General features: G+C 42.2%; 1 protein-coding gene across 7 annotated transcripts in view; it reads left to right on the top strand.

Moving 5' to 3' along the window:
- Positions 1–24,127, top strand: part of PPP1R12B (protein phosphatase 1 regulatory subunit 12B) — a 174,369-nt gene that overhangs the window by 113,557 nt on the left and 36,685 nt on the right. Inside the window, exon 20 of one of the 7 annotated variants that reach the window (XM_077839523.1) lies at positions 8,904–9,216. The exons of 4 other annotated variants lie outside the window; for them this stretch is intronic. In XM_077839523.1, coding sequence (XP_077695649.1) covers positions 8,904–9,113 — 210 coding nt within the window. In that variant the 3' untranslated portion in view covers positions 9,114–9,216. Of the gene's footprint in view, positions 1–8,262; positions 9,217–24,127 lie in introns of those variants that run through there. 2 more of the 7 variants (XM_077839525.1, XM_077839527.1) reach the window with 2 other exon arrangements.

Raw genomic sequence — 24,127 nt, 5'->3', positions numbered from 1 at the left:
ATGTGACAGCTGCTGCAGAACCATAGCTTTATTATAATGGGGGGGTGGGAAAGGGGTAATCAAACTCATTGCTTTAAAAAATACACATACATCTTTAAATCCAACTAGTTGGAAGCTTGTATTTCGGAGCACGTGACCCTGGCTCCATTACAAAGGTGCTATCTTTAATAGCATGATTGCACATTTGAATAGCCCTGCAAGGCCATCACTTAGAACCATGATGGAGTCTGTCCTTCTGTCCTCTTCCCTTTCCATGCTTCCAAAAAGGGAACTGGTCTGCTGCTGCACAGGAAGTTCCTAGCCTGCCCTCTTAGGTGAAGGGAGGGTCCGCCTACATCTTGAGCTCTCCCCTTCCTAGGATCTGATTGCCTAATATGGTAAGGTATGTCCAAAGCACAGGCTGCTCTTTGCCCAGATACAAGGGAAGTTGATTAGCAAGAGATTGCCATAGGTGAACCCTTTAGTGACTGATACAGAAGGAAAGCCTGCTTGTCTAGATTAGTGCAAAATGTTATGTACCATAACTTCCTGTAAGGAACCAGTTTGTTGCACGGTTCCTCTTGGGGTAATTGTAATGCAAAGAGAGGGGGAAATATTTACCACGTTGTATTCACTTCTAGCACAGATAAAGTATGACATGGGTGGGAAGCCATCTTGGCCCCTGTCCAAGGCAGCGTGGGAGGAACTGTGTGTCACTTCAGATGAGTACAGTGAAGTAAGGCACTTAATCTTGCACAGAATAGGGATAGGTCTCAGAAACTTTGGCTCTGTGCAGCCCTGTTAACAAACAGAAATGCTACAGTTGATTGTACATGCTTCAGGGAAAGTGGTTCTGCCGTCTAAATGCCTGCAGTTAGCAAAATGTATCTGAATAAAAGTTGAGGCTAAAAATGGCAGTAACCCAGTCTGCAACAGCATTTAACCTTGGAGCCCTTAATATGTTTAGGAATGGCTGAATTATGTTGGTAGTACCCTGAGTATCTTGGTGGGGCACTATAGAAATAAATATGTATTGTAAAGATTTAAAAATATTTGTACTCACCATCTCCACAGATTCTCTATCATATGTTTTGTCCAGCCTTGGGGCCGTCTGTTGCTTTTTCTTAAAACATCATAGAGTTGTCAAGTCTCCAGGATTGTCCTGTTTATGGGTCACCATGATGCAGCATTTAAATCATTGGCCTGTATGCTACAGTAAAGTGAAGTGGCAACTGGCTAATTCGTATTTAAGGCAGCAGGCATTTGGGGACAAAATGTTTCGTGAAAAGCTGAGTAATCCACACCCACAAATCTGCTCCATGTAAAATAAATGTGATGATCTCTTCAGACTGCTCCCTATAATCACCCAGGTCCTGTCTATGGAAGGGACAGGATGAAACATGCTTGGTGAAGGCAAGCAAGCCAAAGCCATCTTAAGCCTAGCTCTGTGTCCAAAGAGAGGCCAAACCAAAGAATAATTCCAGTAATACTTTCTGGACTTCACACTTACAAGATTGTGGCTATAGATTTCTGTGTCTGGGTGGCTTCAAAGGCTAGCCTTGTGTTTCAGCTTCTTGGTTTAATGCTGTACCTTCAGGCTGTTGGTAAACCTACTAGTCTGTGGAGGTTGCTTATAAGTTGTTTCTAGGATGGTCTTTGATGGGTTTCATGGCCCCTAAGTCATGACCTGGACATTCCCTGCATTGCTTGTATTATCACTGGTTTATAGGCATATGATTTAACAATGACTTCATCCTAGATAATTGAAATAAATTCCTGTTACTTTAAGGATTAGCAGAGCGCTTACGAGTGTAAACCTTCCAAACAAAAATTACCAGGATGTTCATTTATAGTGTCCAACTATCTCTTCATAGTATGTTAACTTTTTCCTTTTCATCTTTATCTGGTTGACTGTTTTGTGGGTTCCCTACCCCTGTTCATAACTTAACAATGTAGCATTTTAGTGCTTGCAGTAGCCTGGAGCTGGGCCCATTTGCTCCAATGGGAGGTACATACTTGACCTATCAAAATATCTGATTTTGCTTTGTAGTAACTCAGGAAGGGACTAGTAAATATCTGGATGTTAACATGAGTGTCCTGATGAGATTTGTATAGCTATAAGATTGTATTTCTTGAAGACTACATGGATTTTGTCCAAACAGTGGAAGGAAATGGTTTCAGAAGACACTAGCTCATATTTTTTTCCTTACTAAAAGCTCCCTCCATTTCCTTTATTCGTGCCCCAAGAAGCATACAAAATACTTTGAACAGTGTGGCAAAGCTCCTCTGTAGCTGTCACTCCGAGCTGCCTACAAGTGCCTTTGGAAATGATGCATGCTCATGTCTGGGTGGTATGCAACTTGTGTATACAGAGAGCATAAGAAAATGGAGAGGCTGCATTGGTTTGTGGCTTACAAGGGGAACAAAAAAGGTACCTAAAATTCATTTGGAAAAAAGAAGTCAGTCTGACCAAAAAGCATCCTATGTGTAAAGGAAGAATTGTGTGTTCTAAATGATTTATATGTGTAGATGCCGCTTGTCACTTTGGTCCTTAGAAGGTCATTCCCCTTGTTCTGAGATGCTGGCTATATTTTACCTTGATGGCTAACTTCTGCAAGAAGCCTCGTAATTGAAATGTCATTATTGGTTATACTCTGATACTTAGATTTCTCATTCTGGAGGTTAGCATTGCTTTGCGCTGGGTATTCTGTCTTTCCATATTAAAACTAAATACCTTATTATGTGAGGCTCTTTACTGGCAGAAATTGTCTTCCATCCTGGTCTCACCGGGCATTGGTATGGGGGAGTTCATTTCTTAGTGCATTTTATGTGCCCATACTGTTCGTGCTCGTACAGTGACACTTTGGTGCCCTTTGCACAAAATCTTGCCTCACCGCTCCTAATTTCAGCTATCTATTTACCAGGAGAACCTAAAATATCTATGAAAAATTGCACCAGCTGTTGAAGAGAAGGTTTTCCCACTAAAAATTGGCCATCCTGATCTTCTTGATAGAATTCAGGAAATGTGATCATTTAAAGATCAAAATAGTAGCATTTGCAGAAAATCATATATTTTAAAGCATTTTTAAGGAAAAGAGGACAGAAAAAATACCCATTACATAACTTCATTTATGGTATTAGGCCAAGATTTTCCAGAGCAACTAGTGACTTTGGGTGTCCAACTTGAGATGCCTTAAAGGGGCCCAAATTTCAATAAGTCTTAAGAACCAATCCTTTGAAAATCGGGTCACTTTGAGGGGTCTCAAGATGGGCATCCAAAAGCAATAGTCACTTTTGAAAATCTTGGACCTAGGTTTTGCCATGGTCTTGGAAACGTAAAACTTCCAGGGAAGTGAGAGTTTATGGCAATAACTTATATTGCAAAACTCTGAATTATTTTGAAAAAGGAATCGAAGCTACAATTTTAGTAACCCCTCATTAAGAATATGGCTCCATCAGGAGCTCTTTAATGACCTAAAAATCAAAAAGGAATTCTACAAAAAGTGGAAACATGGACAGATTGCTACAGATGAGTAGAAAAGAATAGTACAAGCATGTAGGGACAAAATCAGGCTAAGGCACAAAATGAGTTATCTAGCAAGGGACATGAAAGACAATAAGAGATTCATAGAATATCAGGGTTGGAAGGGACCTCAGGAGGTCATCTAGTCCAACCCCCTGCTCAAAGCAGGACCGATCCCCAATTAAATCATCCCAGCCAGGGCTTTGTCAAGCCTGACCTTAAAAACTTCTAAGGAAGGAGATTCCACCACCTCCCTAGGTAACGCATTCCAGTGTTTCACCACCCTCCTAGTGAAAAAGTTTTTCCTAATATCCAACCTAAATCTCCCCCACTGCAACTTGAGACCATTACTCCTTGTTCTGTCATCAGCTACCACTGAGAACAGTCTAGAGCCATCCTCTTTGGAACCCCCTTTCAGGTAGTTGAAAGCAGCTATCAAATCCCCCCTCATTCTTCCCTTCCGTAGACTAAACATCCCCAGTTCCCTCAGCCTCTCCTCATAAGTCATGTGTTCCAGCCCCCTAATCATTTTTGTTGCCCTCCGCTGGACTCTTTCCAGTTTTTCCACATCCTTCTTGTAGTGTGGGGCCCAAAACTGGACACAGTACTCCAGATTCTATAAATACATCAGGACAAGAAATAATCAGCTTAATCTTCAACAAGGCTGAATAGGTTGGATATTAGGAAAAACTTTAAGGATAGATAAGCTCTGGAACAGGCTTCCAAGGGAGGTTGTGAAATCCCCATCACTGTCGATTTTTAAAAGTAGGTTAGACAAATACCTGTCAGGGATGGTCTACGTTTACTTGGTCCTGCCTCAGCACAGGGAGCTGGACTAGATGACCTCTCGAGTTCCCTTATAGCCCTGTGTTTCTATGGTTCGATGATTAAACTAGTATACAGTGTAAAGGGTTTATCTTTCTAGACAAAAATTGTTAGGAACTGTTACTGGTTTTATGATTTTAATACCTCAGAGCTGGTTATGAATTAGTATAATTATGAAACTCCCATTAATATACTGTGGGGGAGGGAAACCAATATCTAGGTCTCCCTCACCAAGTCTCCTAAAGCTTTTTTAAAAGTGAAGGTTATAACCTATTGGTCTCCCTCAACATATTCCTCAAAAGTGGCAAAATTTGGAAGGATGGGTATAGGGAGGGAATGTCTTCATAAAGAGAAGTAAATGGTAATTTACTTCTAGCACTGTTTCCCAAAAGGTAATGTGCAGGAGGAAGTGAAGTCAGCGTAGGCCCCGTTCCTGTTGTCTGCCCTGAGTGGCAGCCCTGTCCCGTACAGTGTTCCTTTGAAATTCGTGGACCTCTGCCCTCATGCAGGAGTCCACTCAGGCAGAGTAGCTTTGCCTAGTGTGTACTGCTCTTCTGGTGAGCCGGAGAACCCTTCTTTGTGGCACAGGCTCTGAATTGTCACATTTCCTAAAGGAGGTGACAACCTAGCTTGGGTTCATTTCAGTGTGTCAGTTTATATACTTGCAGTGCACTCAGAAATAGGTTAGAAATCATAATGAAGTGGAATTTTGTTGACTTAGTTAAAAATGTTTCCAGTCTCTGTAATATCCTGGGATCGACACAGCTACAACTACACTACATACTAAAAAGGCAGGCATATTTAAAGTATTTCAGATTGGTTCAATCCTCCGTATCTCCCTGGTTATTTCCATACACAAATGGACAGGAAAGATCATGGATGGCTGGATTGGGCAGGAGGTGCATGGAATCTGATGCATCAGAGATGAATAGAATAAAACTTGTTTTAGGCATGTTAATAGCTGCCTGAGGCTTTCATATATCTTTTTACATACTAAGCTCTCATGTTCTGGAAAGTCCCCTTTGGTTTAAAAGTGCTACATTTGCATCTGGTTATTATGTTGCTTTGGCCTTGGGTACACTTTCCCTGTGTGGCCCTTCAGCAATGTTCTGTAAACTTATGTTCCTCTTTCATTTATTTGACCTTTTACTACTTCATGCATTCTTGGTATGAGAGCTATACTGAGGACGAGGGAAACTAGACTAATGTTTCCTATAATGTAATCATTGCTGAATAGCTCTTAGTGGAAAATATTATACGCTGAAAAAATTCTATATCCAGTGGCAGACATGGTTTGGAATTTTAAGTCACTTGCATGAGCACTGTCCTGAATGGGAATTGTATACGGACCGTGTAAAGCAGCAGTGCTGGTTTTGTCAGGCCATGTTCAAATTTTAAAATTGCTGCTTCAGTTTTCTGAGTAAAATGCAGAACTGACTCTATGGCGTGAACCTGGATGTGGAAAGACAGGTTAAAAGGGTTTTTGTACTGTATTTTTGCTGCCTGTGTGAAATCAGCATTTGATCTCAGTCTAATTCCTCATGGGTCAGTAGTCACACATCATAGAATCATAGAATATCAGGGTTGGAAGGGACCTCAGGAGGTCATCTAGTCCAACCCCCTGCTCAAAGCAGGACCAATCCCCAATTAAATCATCCCAGCCAGGGCTTTGTCAAGCCTGATCTTAAAAACTTCTAAGGAAGGAGATTCTACCACCTCCCTAGGTAACGCATTCCAGTGTTTCACCACCCTCCTAGTGAAAAAGTTTTTCCTAATATCCAACCTAAACCTCCACCACTGCAACTTGAGACCATTACTCCTTGTCCTGTCATCAACTACCACTGAGAATAGTCTAGAACCATCCTCTTTGGAACCACCTCTCAGGTAGTTGAAAGCAGCTATCAAATCCCCCCTCATTCTTCTCTTCTGCAGACTAAACAATCCCAGTTCCCTCAGCCTCTCCTCATAAGTCATGTGTTCCAGACCCCTAATAATTTTCGTTGCCCTTTGCTGGACTCTCTCCAGTTTATCCACATCCTTCTTGTAGTGTGGGGCCCAAAACTGGACACAGTACTCCAGATGAGGCCTCACCAATGTCGAATAGAGGGGAACGATCACGTCCCTCGATCTGCTGGCTATGCCCCTATTTATACATCCCAAAATGCCATTGGCCTTCTTGGCAACAAGGGCACACTGTTGGCTCACGGGCACACTGTTGGCTCATATCCAGCTTCTCGTCCACTGTCACCCCTAGGTCCTTTTCTGCAGAACTGCTGCCTAGCCATTCGGTCCCTAGTCTGTAGTGGTGCATTGGATTCTTCCGTCCTAAGTGCAGGACCCTGCACTTATCCTTGTTGAACCTCATCAGATTTCTTTTGGCCCAATCCTCCAATTTGTCTAGGTCCCTCTGTATCCTATCCCTACCTGCCACCATATCTACCACTCCTCCTAGTTTAGTATCATCCGCAAATTTGCTGAGAGTGCAATCCACATCATCCTCCAGATCATTTATGAAGATATTGAATAAAACCAGCCCCAGGACCGAGCCTTGGGGCACTCCACTTGATACCGGCTGCCAACTAGACATGGAGCCATTGATCACTACCCGTTGAGCCCGACAATCTAGCCAACTTTCTACCCACCTTATAGTGCATTCATCCAGCCCATAGTTCTTTAACTTGCTGACAAGAATACTGTGGGAGACCGTGTCGAAAGCTTTGCTAAAGTCAAGAAACAATACATCCACTGCTTTCCCTTCATCCACAGAACCAGTAATCTCATCATAGAAGGCGATTAGATTAGTCAGGCGTGACCTTCCCTTGGTGAATCCATGCTGACTGTTCCTGATCACTTTCCTATCGTGTAAGTGCTTCAGGATAGATTCCTTGAGGACCTGCTCCATGATTTTTCTGGGACTGAGGTGAGGCTGACTGGCCTGTAGTTCCCAGGATCCTCCTTCTTCCCTTTTTTAAAGATTGGCACTACGTGAGCCTTTTTCCAGTCATCCAGGACTTCCCCCATTCGCCACGAGTTTTCAAAGATAATGGCCAATGGCTCTGCAATCACAGCCACCAATTCCTTTAGCATTCTCAGATGCAACGCATCCGGCCCCATGGACTTGTGCACGTCCAGCTTTTCTAAATAGTCCCTAACCACCTCTTTCTCCACAGAGGGCTGGCCACCTACTCCCCATGCTGTGTTGCCCAGCACAGCAGTCTGGGAGCTGACCTTGTTCGTGAAGACAGAGGCAAAGAAAGCATTGAGTACATTAGCTTTTTCCACATCCTCTGTCACTAGGTTGCCTCCCTCATTCAGTAAGGGGCCCACACTTTCCTTGGCTTTCCTCTTGTTGCCAACGTACCTGAAGAAACCCTTCTTGTTACTCTGAACATCTCTTGCTAGCTGCAACTCCAGGTGTGATTTGGCCCTCCTGATTTCATTCTTACATGCCCGAGCAATATTTTTATACTCTTCCCTGGTCATCTGTCCAACCTTCCACTTCTTGTAAGCTTCTTTTTTATGTTTAAGATCCGCAAGGATTTCACCGTTAAGCCAAGCTGGTCTCCTGCCATATTTACTATTCTTTCGAACATCGGGATGGTTTGTCCCTGTAACCTCAATAGGGATTCCTTGAAATACAGCTTGAAATACATGGCTAGGTTCAGCCGAAACCCAGGATTCTAACTGGCATGGAAATCAAACTAATGCTAGAAGTGAACCCTCCTCTTGAGCCTGAAGCACAGTGGGGATGATGGTATGAGGGAGTTCAGCACTGTCACTGCTTCCGGGCTTTATATCCAGAATTTAGAATGAAATTAGAACTGCAGTCTTTAGTAACAGCTATTTTGGGCAGCATAGGCATTGCCATTCCAATCTTCCTATAACAAGAGGAGTCTGTTTCCCACCATGAATGCAGTTGTTTCTTTTGATTGCAGGCACCCAGGAGGTTATGTTTTGCTGTAACTTCCTTTTGCTGTCTTTTCAGATGTTTGTGAATCTGACACTGGAATTCTCCCTCCAACTCTCTTCTAGTTCATTACACTGGGGAAATTCCTAGAATGGGGGAACAAATGTCCACTCTTCTAGTTGCTCTGTTCTAACATATTTTATGCTTGAATAATGAATAGTTTGTGCACCTCATATTTTCTTTCAGGAGTAATCAAAGTCGTTTGGTTATCTTTGGAAGAGAAATGTATTTAAACTTTTACAGGTGCTAAGGACCAGTCACTTTCTTGCCGGTCATGTGGCTTTTTTATTGTTCTTTGCTGTGGCCTTTTTTCTGTATTTCTTAAAAACAAAAAACACAGGCACAGAGACGCATACACCGCTTTGTCCAGAAATCTTGAACTTCATATGTGAAACAAGGGGCTAAGATGATGAGTTAGTTTTAGTGCTGATTGGTTTATGGTTCTCAGCCTTTGTATGAGCAAAAAACAAGCTATTGCATTTCATCTACATTGAACGATGGGATTATGTAGCATGGGGAAAAGTATGACTCCAGACGTGTGTTAGAGTGAGTGAGAGAAATTGCTGTGACTTTGGGAGAGTAGGGAAAAATGGATCCTTTTCTTCCTAGACTGCAAATCTGCAAGACATACGATCAAGTCAGCTCATGGGAACACCGGACGAAAGACTATTCACTTGTACAGTTTGTATTCCATTTATGGGAAACTACTGCAGTGCCTTCATATGTTTACAACAGAGCCTAGCGCCAGCCCAAGAATTTTTTTGTTACAGTCTGTTCAACCCTGTATTGCTACGCATAACCTTGTTTGGTTTTAAATAAACTTTGTAAGACAGTATTTGTATTAATTTTCCCTGTTGGGGTGCTACATCACCTTTTTCATTCCCTGTACGGTTACTTCTCTGGAACACATTTTAAATGTACATTGTTCACATATAGTAGAAACAAAAGTAAGTTATTGTTACTACTCTTAAAGGAGACTTTCCTGTATATCTTTTGAGAATAGAAGGGTAATGGTAATACAAGAAACATACATCATCCCAAGAGAATGAGTAAGTCATAAAGCTACCAATCTCAAAACAAGAGATCAGCCACTGAAACAGAGGATTATAATGCACTTCAGGCAGCATTTCTTTACGGAAGATGGGAATATGGGATAAACAATAGCATGTACAAGATTCAAACTTTTATTTGTATACAAGTCCACCTAAAGAATCTGAGAATGCTTTTGTGGCTGTTTACCAGAGCCCCTGTAAGGTATTAGAAACCTGTATTCCAGTTACCTGTGTTCCATACGATCTGGGATTTAGTGTCACTGTAGCCATCCGTGTGTCTGCTTGTAGAGCAACAGATATTAATTTCAGAAGAGCTACGTCTCAGCTAACACTAGTCAGGCTTATTAACCACCAATTATTTGCAGCCCTCATCCTCTACCAATGTCAGTGCCTCTCTTTCTGCATTGGAAAAAAGGCACGACCTTTTCTCAGTGGAAGTCACTGGTGGGGTTTATTCAAAATATGCAAGGAATTATATACGCTGAATTTTTTTATGAAATTGTGATATTGAGGCAGTCATGCAAACCACATTACAAACCACACTTCTAACCACATTACAAACCTACACACCACCAAATTACCACCAGGTGCTCAATACAAACAACTTAGTATACTGTCAAATTCAATGTTGATCTCAATTCTCTGGATCTAGTTTTGTGTACCAAACCAGTAACACAAGAATCCAATTTAGACAAATTTATATGTTAGATCTGTCTCATGACAGGTAGTTCAATTTTTAAATTAAGTTTCCATGTATTTTCTATAAACGTCTTTGATCCCAACATAATTACTTTTAATTTTATTTTATAGCTGAGAGTAATGGCTTTGTAGCTTGGCCTATAGAAAGACAACTCCCAGGGCAGCTTAATTTCAATAGCTTTGGAATTTCCCCTTGAAAGGGTGTCTCAGGAATAAATGTGGCTTTAGAATATTCTTGTGAACCCTGATTTTAATGTTGTGTAAAACTAACTTTGAATACAGATTTAAAAAACTTTCCATGAGTCAGAGCAAGACTAACTGGATAATGTGCATAAGTCAGAGCATCAGGCATTTAGCCCGCACTACTGAGTTCCAAAAATGATAGAGGTGAAATAACATTTTAATAGGGTTGTCGATTAATCGCAGTTAACTCGCGCAATTAACTCAAAAATTAATTGTGATTAAAAAAAATTAATTGCGATTAAGTACACTGTTAAACAATACAATACCAACTGAAATGTTTTGGATGTTTTTCTACATTTTCAAATACGTCTGTTTCAATTACAACAGAGAATACAAAATGTACAGTGCTCACTTTATTTTATTTTTGATTATAAATATTTACACTGTAAAAATGATAAAAGAAATAGTATTTTTCAATTAATCTCATACAAGTACTGTAGTGCAATCTCTTTATCATGAAAATGCAGCTTACAATTTAGTTTTGTTTTTGAATGCAGTTATGTTTATGTAACAAAAAATGTAAAACTTTAGAGCCTACAAGTCCACTCAGTCCTACTTCTTGTTCAGCCAATCGCTAAGACAAACAAGTTTGTTTACATTTGCACGGCATGGTTGTAGCTGGCGTCGCAAGGTATTTACGGTCCGGATGCGCTAAAGATTCATATGCCTCTTCTTGCTTTGGCCATCGTTCCAGAGGATATGTTTCCATGCTTATGACGTTCGTTTAAAAAAAAAAAGTGTTAATTAAATTTGTGACTGAACTGCTTGGGGGAGAATTGTACATCCCCTGCTCTGTTTTACCTGCATTCTGCCACATAGTTTGTTATAACAGTCCCAGATGATGACCCAGCACGTTTGTTTTACGAACACTTTCCCTGCAAATTTGACAAACTGCAAAGAAGGTACCAATGTGAAATTTCTAAAGATAGCTACAGCACTTGACCCAAGGTTTAAGAATCTGAAGTGCCTTCCAAAATCTGAGGGATGAGGTGTGGCGCATGCTTTCAGAAGTCTTAAAAGAGCAATTAAGTAAATGGTATTGTTTAAAAGAGCAAGAACCGATGCAGAAACTACAGAACCCAAACCACCAAAAAAGAAAATCAGCCTTCTGCTGATGGCAGCTGACGCAGATGATGAAAATGAAAATGCATTGGTCCGCACTGCTTTGGATCATTATCGAGCAGAACCTGTCATCAGCTGGAAGCATGTCCTCTGGAACGGTGGTCGAAGCATCAATAGACATGTGACTCTTTAGCATATCTGGCTTGTAAATATCTTACGATGCCGGCTACAACAGTGTCATACAAATGCCTGTTCTCACTTTCAGGTGATGTTGTAATTAAGAAATGGGTTGCATTATCTCCTACAAATGTAAACAAACTTTTTTGTCTGAGCAACTGGCAGAACAAGAAGTAGGACTGATTGGACTTGTAGGCTCTAAAGTTTTACATTGTTTTTATTTTTGTATGTAATTCTGCATTTGTAAGTTCAACTTTCATTATAAAGAGAACACTACTACAGTACTTGTATTTTGTTTTTTACACTGCAAATATTTGTAATAACAATAAATATAAAGTGAGCACTGTACACTTTGCATTCTGTGTTGTAATTGAAATAAATATATTTGAAAATATAGAAAACTAAAAAATTAAGTAAATGGTATTGTTTAACAGCACAATTAATCATGGAGTTAATCATGATTTTTTAAATTGCGCAATTAATTGCAATTAATTTTTTTAATTGCTTGACAGCCCTATCTTTTAATGCAATAAACATCTAAATTATATTCCATGGAAGTGATTATTGGGTGTCTGTTGTACAGTTGAACTAGTTGACACTCTTATTGCATTTCTTGATGCAAAGCAAAACAATCTCAATGGTAAGTCCAAACTAAAAGATGAAGTAGCAGATTCCCTGCCCCAACCACTTTCTTTGCACCACTCATCCCTTCTGATCACAGCCCTCACCCTCATATTAAAACAATTTCTTCTCCATCCAGGACTCTTTCTAGGATGCTAAAGAGAAAATAGGAGTTACTAAGGCCTGGTCTACACTACGGCGTTAAGTCAAATTTAGCCGCATTAGGTCTATTTAAAAATGACTGCGTCCACACAACCAACCCCATTCCATCAACTTAAAGGGTTCTTAAAAATGACTTGTGTAATCCTCCCTGATGAGGGGAGTAGTGCTAAAATAGACCTTGCTGGGTCGAATTTGGGGTAGCGCAGACGCGAATTGACGGTATTGGCCTCGGGGAGCTATCCCAGAGTGTTCCATTGTGACCGCTCTGGACAGCACTTTGAACACCGATGCACTAGCCACGTACACAGGAAAAGCCCCTGGAACTTTTGAATTTCATTTTCTGTTTGGTCAGCATGGCAAACTCAGCAGCACAGGTGACCATGCAGTCCCCCCAAAATCGTAGCGCGTAGAATGTTTCTGCACTCCCCCTATCATCTCCATCCCTGAGGTTATCGCAGAGTAGAAGGCAAAAAAACCACACTCGCGATGACATGTTTTCCGAGCTCATGCAGTCCTCCTTCACTGATAGGGAACAGCTTACTGCATGGAGGTGTTCAGTGGCAGAGGCTAGGAAAGAATTAAGTGAGCTCGAAGAGTGGAGGCAGGGTGTGATGCTGAGGCTAATGGGGGAGCAAACGGACATGATGAAGCATCTTTTGGAGCTGCAGGAAAGCCAACGAGCACAGACCCCCGCTTCATCCACGCCATAACCGCCTACCCTCCTCCCCATGTTCCAAAGCCTCCTCACCCATATGCCCAAGAATGCGGGGGTGGGAGGCTCCAGGCACCCAGCCACTCCACTCCAGAGGATGGCCCAAGCAACAGAAGGCTGTCATTCAAACAGTTTGATCTTTGGTGTGGCTACAATAAGCAATGTGGCCTTGTCCTTCCCTCCTCTCCCACCCCACCCGGGCTACCTTGTCAGTTATCTTTTTTTTTTAATTAATAAAGAAAGAATGCATGGTTTCAAAACAATAGTTAACTTTATTTCGAAGTGAGGAGGGTGGCTGGCTTGCAGGGAATTAAAATCAACAAAGGGGGCGGGTTTGCATCAAGGAGAAACACAACTGTCACACCAAAGCCTGGCCAGTCATGAAACTGGTTTTCAAAGCCTCTCTGATGCACAGCACGCCTTGCTGTGCTCTTCTAATCGCCCTGGTGTCTGGCTGCTCAAAATTGGACGCCAGGCAATTTGCCTCAACCTCCTACCCCGCCATAAACATCTCCCCCTTACTCTCACAGATATTATGGAGCACACAGTAAGCAGCAATAACAGTGGGAATGTTGGTGGCGCTGAGGACTGACCAACAGCGCTAGCGAGCTTTTAAACATCCAAAGGCACATTCTACCACCATTCTGCACTTGCTCAGCCTATAGTTGAACTGCTCCTTACTACTATCCAGGCTTCATGAGCCATGGGAGCAAGGGGTAGGTGCGACCGCGACCGTGCGATGCTGCTGGCTGGGAGAGCAGCCTGAGGCAGAAGCCTCCAGTTCACAGGAGAGCAGAGTTGCAGTGGAACTGGTGGACCCAGGAGCTGCTGCTGTGTAGCGATGCCAGCTGCTGCAGGTGCTTCTGTGTCGAACGCTTGGAGGTCCGGGTAGGGCAAGGTGTATCAGCCAAGGCAAAAGAGCAAGAGCCCTGGACTTGTTACATGTGTCAACCACAGAAGTGCTATGGGATGTTACAACGCTGATCAGAATGGAATGTACGGCTGCAAGACTTCTTCACCAGTGACAAAGGACAGGAATATGATGCACCTAAAATCTAGAAAGGCCCGCACATTTCTCAGAGTCACTACCCTTGGTAGGTTAGGCTGTGCCAAAATAACTGGGTGGTGCATATTCTGAGCTCGTGTGTATTTCAAGCATCCAGGGGAGGGTGGTAAATTTGTAGTTGCCTATAGGAACTGGAACTGAAGGGCAATAGGGATTTCAAAGCAGTGGTTAGGAAGAGATGGGACAAATGCTAAGCCATTGGTCTCTTTCTTTGAATCTTGCCTACTCTTCATTGTTTCACTAGCAGACTCCTAATTCTCTTCAAAAAGACTTTCCCACTTCTCTCTTTTCGGAACAGTGTTCACAGGTGTTGTGGAGTTGGAGTTAAGTAATCTGTGCATCGTGTGGGAACATCTTACAGACTGTTTCCAGCTTCCAGCACTGCGTCCCACTGACAGTGAAGGGAGTTTGCAGGGTTGTTGTCCAGAATAGATTTCTTCTGCTGGCTCCATATCCTTTGAAGACTTCTTCTAATTTGCTCAAGGCTTGATGTCCTAGGAAGGGTATTTGTCTTAATAAATTATCTACAGTGGAAGCTTTATAGCTAAAAGATTTACATTTTTCTAACTGTTTGGTTAAGGGTTTCGTCATAGTCTTTCTGATACACGGTGGTGTTGGGTTAGAGTTCATCACGCTTTCCCCATTAATTATGTATAAGTCCTCTCCTTTAATCAGATCCACACAGTGGTTTGTAGGTATTGTTTGTACCCAACTTCACTTTAGCCTCTGGCCTCTCCCTGAAATACTTATATAGATGGGAGCACAAGCTGCATGAAATGGTATGCTGTCAGAAGCGGCTGGGTGTAATTAAGACTGCATTATATTTATACTTCAGGAATGATCTGAGTATAGAATCTTTTTCTGTTGCGATACTCAAATGCTGTTGAAATGTTGTTGTAAAGGTCCTGTATTGTCAGGGCTGTCTGTCAGTAGGAGCTGTTCATGACATTAGCAGAGATGTGTTTTCTCTGAAATGCCTTATTCTGCAGATCACTGTAACTGTAGCTGTGTAAATGTTCCTAGTCACAATCAAATCACCGTGGAGAACAACACACATAGCTACATAATACAACGTATTGCTGCTTACACATAACTGTATTTCAAAACAAACCAGGCAGAACACACAACCAGTCAGGTTGAGGCAGCAAGCCCAAACATTGAAGCATAAGTCTCTATCAGAACATGGTGAATAAAGTTAAAGTGAAAGCAAGTTAAAGAAGTATTGGCTGGATGAATGGACTATAAAGTGGATAGAAAGTTGGCTAGATCATCGGACTCAATGGGTAGTGAACAATGGCTCCATGTCTAGTTGGCAGCCGGAATCAAGCGGAGTGCCCCAACGGTCAGTCCTGGGGCCGGTTTTGTTCAATATCTTCATTAATGATCTGGAGGATGGTGTGGACTGCACCCTCAGAAAGTTTGTAGATGACGCTAAACTGGGAGGAGAGGTAGATACGCTGGAGGGTAGGGATAGGATACAGAGGGCCCTAGACAAATTAGAGGATTGGGCCAAAAGAAATCTGATGAGGTTCAACAAGGACAAGTGCAGAGTCCTGCACTTAGGACGGAAGAATCCCATGAACCGCTACAGACTCGGTACCGAATGGCTAGGTAGCAGTTCTGCAGAAAAGGACCTAGGGGTTACAGTGAATGAGAAGCTGGATATAAGTCAACAGTGTGCCCTTGTTGCCAAGAAGGCCAATGGCATTTTGGGGTGTATAAGTAGTGGCATTGCCAGCAGATCGAGGGACGTGATCGTTCCCCTCTATTCGACATTGGTGAGGTCTCATCTGGAGTACTGTGTCCAGTTTTGGGCCCCACACTACAAGAAGGATGTGGAAAAATTAGAAAGCGTCCAGCGGAGGGCAACAAAAATGATGTGGGGACTGGAACACATGACTTATGAGGAGAGACTGAGGGAACTGGAAGAGAAGAATGAGGGGGGATTTGATAGCTGCTTTCAACTATCTGAAAGGGGGCTCCAAAGAGGATGGATCTAGAGTGTTCTCAGTGGTAGCAGATGACAGAACAAGGAGTAATGGTCTCAAGTTGCAGTGGGGGAGGTTTAGGTTGGATATTAGGAACAACTATTTCACTAGGAGAGTGATGAAGCACTGGAATGGGTTACCTAGGGAGCTACCTACCTACCTGACAAAGGCCTGGCTGGGATGATTTAGTTGGGGTTGGACTAGATGACCTCCTGAAGTCCCTTCCAACCCTGATATTCTATGTTTCTATGAATAGCAGAACCACAAGGGATAGAAGATTCAGTTTGGATAATAACACTGGGGAAACTTAAAGGGAAACAGTCTTAAAAGCTGGGAAGAAATTAGGTAACTGTGTCTGAATGTGATTACACCTTAAAATAGTCTCTTGCTTCCCCCCCACCCCCCCCGGCCAATCCACTTTGCTCTGCTTCTCATGGGGTGGTGGAGAGTGATTCTCATGCTGTCCTTTCTAGCCAAAAATTAGATCTTGTCCAACAATTTACACTTTTTCTGTGCTAGCCCCACTTGCATTCTAGACGAGTAGTTAATTTTAATTGTCATATGTAGAAAGCACGGAACTCAGTGTTTGCTTTGGTTTTAATAATCAAGCTGTGAAGGTCACTGCCAATCACTGTACTGCACTTAAACTCTCAATTCAGAGTTTCCCCACCCCCTCCAGAGGAATATGGCCACGAATGGTTATGAATCACTGCATTGTTCCCATGCTGTGTATCAGCATACGGTGGGAAATGAAAAAACAACAGAGTGCAATTCAGAGTTCTTTAACTCCACCTTGGTGACTAACATGGACTCCTTCAGCCTTGTTGCTGTTATGACACCCTCTTATTGTGGTTGCTACACAGGACACAGGATAGGCTAATCTGAATCACTGTATACTGTTTTGGAACCTCAAACTGCAAGACTTTGTAAGACAAAAACAGATGTGCCAGAGTTCTATGACCATCCATTCAGAAAACTGAAATAGCACTAATGCCAATTGTGATAGAAGCTTGGGAAATCACACATTCTCAAACACATGTTGTGTTTGACTGAGATCCTACTTAACACATGAGAGGACTTTAATGATAGAATCATAGAAATGTAGGGCTGGACCGAACCTTGGGAGGTCATCTAGTGCATCCCCCTGTCCTGAGGCAGGACCAACTATAACTAGACTGTTCCTGAATGATGTTTGTCCAACCTGAACTTAAAACCTCCAACGGTGTCAATTCCACAGCCTCCCTTGGAAGTTTATTCCAATACTTAATTGTTATAGTTAGAAAGTTTTTCCCAATATCTAACCTAAGTCTTCCTAGCTGCAAATTAAGCTGATTACTTCTTGTCCTACCTTTAGCGGGAATGGAGAGCAATTGTTCCCTGTTCTCCTTATAACAGCCCTTAACACATTTGAAGACGCTTATCAGATCCCCGCTTAGTTTTCTTTTCTCAAGCCTAAACATACCCAGTTTTTATAACCTTTCCTCATTGGGCAAGTTTTCTAAGCCTTATCATTTTTGTTACACTCCTCTGGACACTCTCCAATTTATCCACAACTTTCCTAAAGTGTGGCATCTAGAATTGAACACAGTACTTCAACCGAGGCCCCACCAATCTATTTCCCACATCTTACATATGACACTCCTGTTAATACACCCCAGAATATTAGCCTTTTTGGTAACTGCATCACATTGACTGATATTCAATTTGTGGTGTGCAGTAACCCCCCAGATCCTTTCCAGCAATACTATCCGCTAGCCTGTTTCCCTATTTTGTAGCTGTGCATTTGATTGTTCCTTCCTAAACAAAGTACTTTGCACTTGTGTTTATTTAATTTCATTTTATTGATCAGTTCTCCAATTTGTCAAGGTCCGTTTTGAATTCTAATCCGGTCCTCCAAAGTGCTTGCATCTTCTCCCAGAGCACCTCAGGGATGCTTCATGTGCAGTTGTTCAAATAAATGGATGGTTTGTGCTTATTTGATTTGGATTTGAGTGGCATTTGCTCGGTTTATAAAGTGCATTTATTCAAATTTGCCAGCATTTGCCAGCACTGAAAATTCAAAAACAGCCTTCCTAACAGACCAGTTTGTGCAATAAAGGCTGTATCCAGAATTGACAAGTCAACTGGGAGCGTGCAGGGCAGGGTGCATGAGTTTGGAGGTTAAAAAAAATCCAGGGAGAAGGGGCTAGCCAGCTACACACCTTTTAATTAATTTATTTATTTATTTTAAAAAAGCCTGTTTGAATGGCAGCACGTCAGACAGCTCGGCTTTGCCTGCTTCTGTCTCTAACCAAGCTTTTAAAAAAAACCACTTGTCCTCCAAGTGCTGTTGTGCTCTGTGTAAGCCTGCATTCTGTCTAATGGTAGCCTGAATCATTATTCTGTTACCGTATCTTCCTAAGTAAGCAGCCTTTGACCTAGCCAGCTACAAAATAGTAGCTTGGAATTTAGATTTTGCATAGTGTAATGAATTTGTCTGACCTCCAGCTCTGAGCTCTCTTCGCCATGGGAGTTTGCGTGTTTTCTTCTTCCTACAAGTGGCAGCCTAGATCCCAAGTTGAAAGTGAATCTTTGCCTTTGGCCTCCCTCCAGCATTCCTTGCTGAACAAGTAAGGATTTGGAATGTCAGAAAATAGCAAGAGGGGAGGGAAGATTTTGTGTGTGTGTGTGTGTGTGTGTGTAAAGGCTTCTGTAATGAGGAGGACAGAACAAAACACAACTTCATCTGGACTGCCCCTTTCTGAAACCGTGCTTGTTCCTGATTTATTCTGTTTTGTTTCTCTTAAATCATGCAGCTCTGCTCTGCTGCTACAGCAAAGAGCTATCGGCAGTGCTGTGGAGTGAAAAAGGTTTCTTGCAAAAGCTTCCTATTTGGATAAAACTAGCTATTCCTCTGGCTTCACCCTTGTGGGACTGGAGGAGTTCTACCTACTGCAGTTATTGCGGGTCGTCAGTAACATTCTGGCTTTGGATGATCCAAAGGAAACATCCTTTTGTGGAAGACCTTAAAGCAGGCTTTTTTTCTGAGGGCGGTGCTGCAACACCCCGGACTGTAACACAGGTATTCCTTAACACTTTCTCTTCAACTTGAACAGGAAGAAGCATTGTGGGGCAGCATTTACTATAAAACTACACTCTGATGCCTAGAAGTATCACACTGCAAACAGCAGGCTTTTTAAAATTACCGTAACTGTGTTAATGATTTAATTTGTTTGATCTAACTTGGGAGAAGGAACTACCCAGCAGCACATAGCGGAAGGAAAGTGAAGACTTGGACTTCATTGCTGCTTGCAGAGGTGTTACTACCCCCTCCTGCCTCAGAGGGACCATGTCGTCCTTGTACACCAGGAGCAAGGAGTTCACCCGAAACAGGAAGTCTCAGTCTGACTCTCCCCCGTCGTCTCCCTCCCCGATTGCAAAGACGCTCAGAGTAAGCAGCGTTTTCATTACTGTATTCCATTGTGACCTCCTCAGCGCTGGTTACAGCCAGAGATTAATGATGTCAGTCTGTCCTCTTGTAGTGGGAGACCTAAGTACATGGTTTGCTTCTCCGCACAGGGTGACAGTATGAAATAAACTCAGGAAAGCTCCTGTGTAGCAACAGGTTTGAATCCTGTAAAAAGGTATTCTCTGCAGTCCCCGTGCGGTAGTTACTTGGCTGAATAATTAGAGAATCTTTGTCACCCTATCTGTGTCTGCTTTCTGTTTCTTCACAGTGGGCACAAACCTTTGTACATTAAATGGCTGAAAGCTTTGCTAGCAAAAAGTGTTTTAAGTGGAAATGAGGAAAAACCTGAACAGCTTGTTAAACTACACTTCGTTTTTTCACATGCACTTAAATATTGTGAATGCACTGAAGTTTGCTGTACAACTGGGCTCAGCTCTTCAGCTCTGTGAAGTGAGACATATTAAAAAACTTTGAAAATAGCCTCTTGGTGGAGATGACTAGGTGGAGGTGGCTGTAATTTTGCACTGTCCCATTCCTTCTAATCGCTGCATTTGGAGATGATCCCTCTGACAGCTTTTAATAATACTTTCAAAATTAATATAAAAGAAACTTTTACAGTGACATTGCTAGTGGCTTTGGAGTTGTGTGAAAAATACTCTCCAGGGGTCCACATTGTTAGGTAGGCAGCATGCCCGTGGTCTAAAGATTTTATGCACACCATATCAAGCAGGAAAACTTTGGCTGAAGAGGTGAAACGAATCTCTAGGTAGCCTGAAGTGGTCACAGAAGACTAATATGCACTTGTCTCTCTACATTTTAATGACCTAATAGCCTCTTCAGAAAGATGGGAAAGGCCATTGAAACCACTATCTCCTTATGGGAAACAGTCATTGACACTATAAATCTTTAGCTGCTTGCCCCTGGTGGTTAAATTTAATCCTAAAAAGAAAAGGAGTACTTGTGGCACCTTAGAGACTAACCAATTTATTTGAGCATGAGCTTTCGTGAGCTACAGCTCACTTCATCGGATGCATACCGTGGAAACTGCAGAAGACATTATATACACACAGAGACCATGAAACAATACCTCCTCCCACCCCACTGTCCTGCTGGTAATAGCTTATCTAAAGTGATCATCAAGTTGGGCCATTTCCAGCACAAATCCAGGTTTTCTCACCCTCCACCCCCCCACCCCCCCCACACACACACAAACTCACTCTCCTGCTGGTAATAGCCCATCCAAAGTGTCCACTCTCTTCACAATGTGTATGATAATCAAGGTGGGCCATTTTCAGCACAAATCCAGGTTCTCTCACTCCCTCACCCCCCTCCAAAAACCACACACACAAGGTGCCACAAGTACTCCTTTTCTTTTTGCGAATACAGACTAACATGGCTGTTACTCTGAAATTTAATCCTGTAGCGCTGGGAGTCAGTCTCCAATGCTGGCAATCAGTTCTATTACTGCGTCTACTGGGACCTTCTAGATGCTTATTGTCAGAGCCAGAGAACTAGTTTGGGAGCTCAGGGAGTATCTGATCTTCCTCCAAAGCTGCATGAAACTGAACGGGTCTTTTTTCAAATGTTCAATTTCTGCAACTGCATCTGCACAGTCAATTGACAAAGAGGGGAAATAGTGCGTGGAGAGCCTTTTAAATTTTCTTCTAAACTGGAGACTGAAATGAATGGTTAAATACTCCAGTCATCCACTTATTAGAGAAGGTCAATGTCCACATTGTTTCTCAGACCCAAGCTGACTCATTCTCTCCTCCTCAACCATTTGTGCTGGGAACCATATGACATGCACATCTGGCTGCAGCTGTCAGTGCTGTGGTCACAGACACTCGAGCTACCTCTGGCTACCTAACCCATAAGATTGATTAGGAACTCCTTGTTTTATATGGAGTAACCACGAAGAGGAGCACAGCCTCTTTGGGTGGCTCAGCTGCAGATCACAGAACCGAGTGGGAGCTGACAGGTGGCTCAGTCTCTGATCTAGAATCACTTGCCCCAGAAGAGTGCTCACTTGGGATTGTAACACTAATCAGAGGATTTGTATGAGGGGAGAAATGCTCTCATAGCACTAGTGAGGCCACTGCTCCTGCTAGAGCACAGGGATACTTATCAGTGCAAAGATTTCTGACTGCAAGTACAACAGCATTATTACAGTTCAGCATAGGACAGTCAGAAGTAACTTTGTCTCGTTACTGCAGTGGATGTCAATGGTTAATTACTGAAGAGGTTTCCGATGAAGCATAACAGCCCCAAACAAGTTGGATTTAGCTAACTGACTTGGCCTACTTTGGGTATTTCTCACAGTACCACTCCCAGACTCGAAAAAAAAATTGACGACAATCTTAATACAGCAGGGAGCACTGCATGATCCTCTCCGTTTGTCTAATCTTAAGGCCTTATAGCTAATGACATTTGAAAAGTGAATTTATCAACACCAATACATAGTTGGCTTTATGTTCATCTGAGATTCTGTGGTCTCTCCTTTTGTATTATGATACCGTGTCACCCAAGTTGTCTTTTCAGCCTTAATTTGGAAGACCTCTTGTAATCACAAAACAGACATGGGATCACATCACTTCATTATAAACTCTTACAAACAATAAGAAGCGGAACATACTGCAAAACACGGAGCATCACTGCAGTTACTGAAAAGACTGTAGAGGTAATTCCAGATGAATTCCAACACTTAGTTCTCAGCTAACCTCCTATGTCAGCACACTGTGTTATGGTATGCAAGATCATCCATCGTCCTTGTTCCCTAGGCACATCAGTGTCGTTCAAGGACAAGTAATCCTGAAATGTTTTATTTTTTGTTTCATATACTAAGACGGTTCACAACAGTGTTGGTGTGGGAGTAGCCAAACAAATCCTATCGAGCCTTCCAGAGTAACCACAGCTAACCTCAATGTCCCAGCTTGCCAAAAGAAAATTAAGTAGTTAGTTTTACTTTAATTCAGATTTTGGTGATCTAAATTAATATCCCTTTGGCATAACAGTCCAAAGCTTCAAATTAAATAATAGTGGGAATTGTATGGCAGCTTCTTCATGGGGAAACTTTGTACCAAATTCCTTCTCCCCCAGCAGAACCTTCTTCATATAAAGTATTTGTACCATCACTGACAAGAGTTTGTTCTAGGAGAGATCTAGTAGGTTACTTCAGTGTTAGGTAACTCCACAATATCAAGGGGCTGAATATTACACGTGTGGAAAACCTGCGCAGAGCAAGACAGGCAAGGTTGGAAATATTGGGGCTTACGATGTCGGCAGTCTAATTTAAAGTCTTTTAAAAGTCCCTGGTATGCTGTTTGAAGGCCAAAATGGCCCACCTCTTTTTGTCCTAGAGTTAAACATGTCTTCCAGCTCCCTGGTATCTGCTTCTCTATGATTTTCTTTTTCCAGAAATAATTACCAGTTAGCCAAGTCTTTCAATGCCCAGGGATGCATATCCTCCCAAACTGCTGACTTAGGTATATTCAGCTTTTTCAGGTATTTCCTTACCTGTATTAGCTATATCAATAGCTATTTTCATTTATAAGGTCCTCAATACTTTTTAATGATCCACGCATCTTGTTCAAGACTCGCTGCAAAAAAGCATGTCAGTAGCTCAGTGACTTTAAATCCATCAGTTATGTTTGTACCCCTCATTTAGTCATGTGGTACTTTCCCTGACTAGCATTAATCTATGCTGTCTTTTTGCTACACATTGTCCATAAGATACTACATATTGGTTACTTCCCAGATTGCCAGTCGCAGTACAGGTTCCTTTTTCCTGTCAGATCTTGGAATAGTCCTCCATATTGGCCACTTAGTCCTTGAACTGTCCAGCAGAATTCTCATCTTCTTTGCCTTAATTATGACATTTCAAGATGCTCCAACTTTATTCCATGCTCACTGATTTCAATGCACCTCTCTGAAGTGGTGACCATCTAAAGTGCTATGTGCATGCTAAGTATTATCACGGTGGGACGTGCGCTAGTAACTTGGTTAGAATCAGTCTCCACCGTGAGTGGACCATATGCTTGATCTCAGACTCTTGATCTGGTGGCATCTGGTTGGGAGGAGAATGGCAAAGGCTCTCAACTTGCTCCCACTCGGATCTCTAGAATTCTCCCAGTTCAGCCCTGCAGTTCTCTTGAGCAGAGGCTTCTAGGTGTACTGAAGTACACCAAGCTACATGGTGGTTTAGTGATGTGAACAAGTGATTCTAAACTCTAACCCAGGTCTTAAAAGGAGAAAGGCTAGTTCATGGACTTAATAACGACTCAGTGTGCAAACGTGTTGCACAGAGACAAGAGCAGCATATTTTAGATATTAAAACATGAGTAACAGCATAAAATCTTATTTGTACGAATATACAATCAAAACCAGAGTTCTGTCGCTTCCAATCCAGGATCTTTGTCCTTGTGCACTCAGACATCGGTAGAAATGTTTGATTGGATTACAGCCTTGGAATAGCTTTGAGTACAAACAGATCTGATGGTCCCTTTGCACTGTTCGATTTGTGAGGGCTTTTATTCATGTGACAGTTTTTTTAATCCTGTTTCAGATATGAATGGTTACAGGTTTATTCTTAGGTAAAACTACTTAA

This window comes from Eretmochelys imbricata, chromosome 21 (assembly GCF_965152235.1).
Source record: "Eretmochelys imbricata isolate rEreImb1 chromosome 21, rEreImb1.hap1, whole genome shotgun sequence".
NCBI lineage: Eukaryota > Metazoa > Chordata > Testudines > Cheloniidae > Eretmochelys > Eretmochelys imbricata.
This window is presented reverse-complemented; position numbering and strand designations above follow the sequence as displayed.